The sequence below is a fragment of the Papilio polytes genome, unplaced genomic scaffold (assembly GCF_000836215.1).
Source record: "Papilio polytes unplaced genomic scaffold, Ppol_1.0 DF823912.1, whole genome shotgun sequence".
In the NCBI taxonomy this organism is placed as follows: Eukaryota; Metazoa; Arthropoda; class Insecta; order Lepidoptera; family Papilionidae; genus Papilio; species Papilio polytes.
The window spans coordinates 399,015-404,917 of record NW_013525292.1 but is presented as its reverse complement, the minus strand read 5'-3'; the positions used below and the strand labels follow the sequence as shown (position 1 = coordinate 404,917).

Sequence of the window (5,903 nt, the reverse complement as noted above, 5' to 3'; positions counted from 1 at the left end):
TTAAAAAGATGCATCAAAATCCGTTTTAAATGCATAGATTTTTGTTTTTTACTACAAGTGTAATAGTTAATATTGTTTTTTTTTATTGCGTTTTTTAGATGAGGCTTTACGCTTATGTAGTTTAAAATTGATTCCTAGTATTACTAAATTTCGTTTGCCAACAAATTGCCAATTTCTGTCCGTTATCGTATCGTTTAAAACTATAATTTTTGGGTGTGAAAATTAATGTTTATATGTTCCTTGACTTATCTCACTAGATGAAACTTTTGCTCAATTTATTTGTAAATATGTATATGTTTAGAAAAGTATGGAGTATTATTATATTATAATGTTATTAACTTATTATGATATTAACATGTAATATGCCAATTTATTTATTAATACACAAGTATTGTACGAAATATATTAATCTATTTGTGAAGTAAATCAGCAACAATTTGAAATATTTTTAACGTTCAAATTATTACCAATGTCTTCCCTTTTTGATAATTTTTATGTAATATTTAAATTACGTTTACAAGTTTTATATCATAAATAATTTGGTATTAATTTTATGGTTTATGTATGCATTTAACGATAAGAAATAAAATTGTGAAACTCATATGATTGAGTCCTATGTAACCGTTATTGTCAACTGTTATTAAAATAGCTGATAAATAGCAGTAGTTGCGACAACTGTTTTCCAGCTATATACTATTATCTATAATTTAAGATCTTAATTAAAAATGTGATATTATTATTAAAAATAGTTAAGTTATTTTAATTGTAAATTTTGTAAATAGACTGACGGTGAATGTAATAAAAGTTTTATAAATTTTATTTAATACGTTTTTTATTTATTTATAATACACTTCTTATTTAATTATTAAAGAATGAAATAAATATTTGATCGAAAACATATTTTTTTCCATACTAACAAATGTCGTGCAAAATAATTGATTAGTTTAATAATTTTAATAGTTACGTATTTCCAATATTAACATAAAATAACTGACATTATTAAAACGTTAAATGATGTGGGCTATTCCCATCTAAACTATTGTTTTTACAATATAAATTATCATATTTAAATATTTACCTAACAATTTACATTTATTACATCAATCATTTACATTTATACAATTAAGACTAGATTAACATATTACAGGTAACTTACAGCTTTTAAGTAAAACTTATTTAAATAATAAAACAATAAATAATACACAAACGTTAAAAAGACATTAGTAATACTTAAAACTTTTTTTCTCTTAGCTTAACTTATTGCTGGGTAGATCCGGCTTCGATAATTTTTTATGTATCATACAACTAGCTGTTGCCCGCGACTTCGTCCGCTTGGTATTAGGAAACATACGAACTATATAAATAACAAAAAGCTACGTATCCCTCGGGAACTGGACATTTCTCGATGATGAACTTTATCCCATTTGTACTGCAGACTTTGTTTTACGTCTGTGCCAGAATTCAATAAGATATGTTGAACCGTGGCAGAATGATAAAGTAAACATTAAAAAACTGAATTAATGACTTCTACGGAAACCGTAACTATTCCCAGGATAAAAAGTAGCCTATGTGTTCTTCCAGATTATGCTCTAAACTTGGGCCAAATTTCATGGAGATCCGTTCAGCCGTTCAGGCTACAAACTCTAACAAACATCCATCCATCCATTGTAACTTTCGCATTTATAATATTTGTATGATTACAAAGTAAGTATAATAATTATTATCACATAGTCCTTATAATTAATTAGGCTACTTATACTAAAGTTCAAATTAATAATTGTCATAAGAATTATCTAGTAACATTATTATTATTCAGGGTTTCTTTGTTCTCTCTTTAACCATAAAAAATACGACAGAATTTCAAATATTTTGGGTTAACAGTCTAAAGTCGACAATATAATCCTAATAGTCTACTATTAATAGTATTAACTAGCGTATATATGCGTATATATCCATGCGATGTAGTGTGCAACGTTGGTATAGACGTCGGGCACGCCGCGGCGAGCACAGCCCGAGCCAAATGACGTCAGACCCCGTAGCTCCCATCGACCTCCGGAGCGGCCGCCCGACCCACCCGATCTACACTGAAGGGGACCACCGCTGTCGCCCTGGAAACAAACAGATAAGTAACGTTAAGTACATGGATATTCAATAGAAGAGCATATATAAGTCAATCTACAGAATATCTTAAACTAATTTTCATAAAATTTTATTGAGTTGAAATCATCATGAGACATCATTATCAACCTGCTTTTGTCCCTAAGGAGAGACGACACAGTGTGTACAGCTCTTTCAAATCAGGTGTCTTATCTGAATTCACTCTCTTGTACATAATCTTACTTCGGTCTTTTTCTACCTTTGTAGCAATACACATTCCATCCTAATACATTCTTGTTAATGCGATCTTCATTTTTTTCATAATATGTCCAATTTGTGATAAGACATAAAAAGACAAAAGACGATGTATATTTTCTAAATCAATGTTTTAAATGAAATCCTTTTGAAATAATTTGGATATAATTAATTAAACAAACAGAGTTGCCTAATTAGAAATTAATCAAACAATACGCTATTGATCATAATTTGAATATAGACGTGTAGATAAACAGAACATTAGAAGTGAATGCTGATTCACCGCTTTATCTAAGATCTGAAATGAAACAAAAAGAAAGGAATGCATCGATCCAAATTGCCAAATGCCTAACCAGATCTCACTTGTCAATCTTTTATCCAGACAATTAGATCGTTCATAGATTAAATGTTACAACTTGAAGACTCATAGTGTTTATTTGATTGCAGTCATGTTTTTATACCTTAGGTCAGTCTTATAAAGGGGTATTGTTAATGATAACAATAATATTTGATATATTTAACTTCTTTTCTTTTTCTGTTCACTGATAGAACTCGTCCTTAGTTTTTTCTAAGAGATTTAGAGCGCGTGTACACCTCTGACTAAACTATCGCATAACTGTTTAGTCTGGCGTTGATTCTTATGTATGAGCTTTATGGAGGTGAGCACACTACTCGATTTTAAATCAAAGTTGTGTGCGCGCTTTCTACTAAAATATCAAGTAATACTCACCACACAAGCACCAGTGCTTCCATCAGTACTCCCTGCACACAAGTGCCCTTCATTCAACGGCAAAGATAGAGAGTACCTGTCTCTACAAATGTTCAGAGGCAGTACTGGTACCTCTGCTTCTAATAACACATCTGTTAAAGAACCGTTAGTTTGATCTCGACCCCATCCAGTGGTATAACATTCGTCTTTCATGTCAATTCCGTTGTCCTCTTCAATAAATGGATCTATTTCTTCACCGAACATTAGCTTTTTATCACTTCTTTCGTTATTATTTGTATCTCCTTCGTTGATGTTAGTTTGTATTAGTTTTACTACACTATCTAGTGTTACTCTATCGTAGACAATATCCCTGTTTTTCATATCAATGTTAGGATTGTCTTCATCGTCGCTCTTTTTGTCTGGTTGTCTATTAGAATTATTAGATACTCGTATATTATATCTCAAATTCTTATGTTTCTTGTTAGAATATCCTGGGAACATAATTTTAGTCAAATTGTTAAGTTTCTCCAAATACTTCGATGCTGTATCTGGATTCGGTTTGGGACGTTTCACTGATTTTCTTTTTGTGTACTCCGAGTTGGATCTTACGTAGAATGATGTGCCTTTCTCAGGGCTGTAGTTAGCTAGAGGTGACTCGTATGAAGGCAAACAGATTGTACGGATCCTGCTTCCAGGACTAACATCAGCCGCTCTTGTCATTTTCATTAAAGCTATAACCAGAAAAAAAAATTTACTAAGTAAGCATAGTATAGACAACAAGTTGTGAACATTTCGCATGATGAATTTATAGTGTTTTAGATAGAACGAACTATAGAAATTACCTATATCATGTTGATAGTTATGGAAGCGATGATGCAGTATTATTTTCTCAATAGGCACGAATGAGCCTTTCTGTTCAGCGCGGTCCCACTCCCCAAGGACCGCGGTCCACAGCGCCGCCACTGGCAAGTTGAACAGCTCACTGGAATTGGGAAGACATACTTAAGCAAATGCAATATAGTATTCTAATGACCTTCGAGTACAAATTCTTATAAACGAAGAGTGTAATAGACGTAAATAGATGAAAAGGCCCCTGAACATCGCTGTTTAAAAAGACTAGAAACATATTTCTACTCTTTCTCTCTCTCCCCTACTTCTTCTTTCTATCCCCTTTCTTTAAAACTTGATATATTTACTTGTGTATGCAGTGCGCGGTGGTGAGCAACCATAGCGGGTGTATAAGCACTCCGCCGCACCAGTGTCCGATCAGGCCGTAGTTGGGATGCAGCAATTGCAGCGAAACCTACAAAATTCCTCAATTTAGTTGTAGCCGAAGTACTTGATATTACTTTACTATTAATTAATTGGTTATAGTAGATAACAGACATATAATCTTATAACAGATTATAATCTAACCTGCCATGGCCACGCGCCTCTCTTGGATTCCCTGCCTCTGATGATGCGCAGCTGGCCAGCGGACCTGTCTCTAGGTTGTCTTGTGTGCCTCCTCAAGGACACGCCGCATTCTGAAACATTATTTTCATATGTTAAATAAGATATTCAAACAGCAACGTTTAATATGTAACTTGTTGAATGAATAAATTAACAATATATTATTTAAGATTTTTCAAATATGTATTTTTCATAAATTAATGTCAAATAATATTAATATTCTTGTCAACAATTTGTTGATAAACCCATTTACAACCGAATGTTTCGAGCGCAATGCATATTAAAATGCAATAAATCAACGCAATAGAAAGTGGCACCGGAATCGAATACCGTATATTCAAATGAGCTACGTTTTGTATGCAAAAAAATAGATGGCGCTAGAGTCGTTCGTGTCTGGTAATTATCAGGAAGGAAGATGTACGGAATACGTTAATTTATCGCTACTTAATTTTTAGAATAAAAATACAAGAATTAACTTGAACTTATTTTATTGTTTCTATGAAATATTAAATAAGAGATTATGGTTTTCAAAATGTTTTATAGATCATCTAAAAAATATTTACAGCCCAAGAAAACAATAGAAAATAACTTTAAATAATTAAGTAATTAAATAATTTTTCATAATAGGTTGAGGTTTTTAATTTCTCTCGTAGGTATTAGAGAAATGTATTTATTACTCTTGCGATAATAATTCCTCGGTTTTATCTGTTTTTCTTAAATGTTCTGTATTTTTAACTGTACAGATATCTCATATAAAAACAACTAACATTAATTGCATAATTTGGCTATCGCTAAAGAGTAAGATGTATGTATTCCACGTACCGTAATGTTCTTAATAAGTTGTTACCTAATCTAAGTATGTGCTTGTCTTCAAACAATATGACCGAATCCCTCGTAATGTGCTTCCTAAAGCACATAACGTTACATACTCGTATTGAAGCAGGCCGTCTCTAGTTTTCGCTTTCTATGAAATATATTTGCAGTAGGCATAACACGTAAACTATAGACTTGAGACATTTTTTTCAATTTCATTTGTATTTACAACAGATATGTTGTTTGTTTCTTCGCATGTAAAATTGACAGCTTGTCGAAAATGTGGTTTGTTTAATTTTTTTTGACATAAACAAAAACCATTAAGTAGTATATTATACTTTATTTTAGTAGTTTTATTGATAAATGTTGGTTAGATTTAAACAATATTGTATCACTTCGGTTAATTCTAATGTTTAAGATTTGTTGTTAGTCAATCTGCATAGGTCTCAACTTTTAGTGGTGACCATTCAAGCAAACATTACTGTTGTCACATGAATTATTTAAGAGTTGTCGCATCTCGTAACATGTTATGACATCGGTCTGTGTCGCGGAAGTCCGATACACATCATGTTAATGT

The 5,903-nt window shown here is 31.8% G+C and overlaps 1 protein-coding gene across 1 annotated transcript in view; it reads right to left on the bottom strand.

The window, feature by feature from the left end:
- Nucleotides 1-1,925: 1,925 nt before the first annotated feature.
- The window catches only part of LOC106102631 (ovochymase-1), a 14,040-nt gene continuing 10,062 nt past the window's right edge, over nucleotides 1,926-5,903 (bottom strand). The window contains exons 2-6 of the mRNA XM_013282172.1: nucleotides 4,478-4,587; nucleotides 4,258-4,364; nucleotides 3,904-4,043; nucleotides 3,083-3,792; nucleotides 1,926-2,108 (exon numbers count right to left, since the gene is read on the bottom strand). Of these exons, the coding sequence (XP_013137626.1) occupies nucleotides 1,926-2,108; nucleotides 3,083-3,792; nucleotides 3,904-4,043; nucleotides 4,258-4,364; nucleotides 4,478-4,587 (1,250 nt within the window). The remainder of the gene's footprint in view (nucleotides 2,109-3,082; nucleotides 3,793-3,903; nucleotides 4,044-4,257; nucleotides 4,365-4,477; nucleotides 4,588-5,903) is intronic.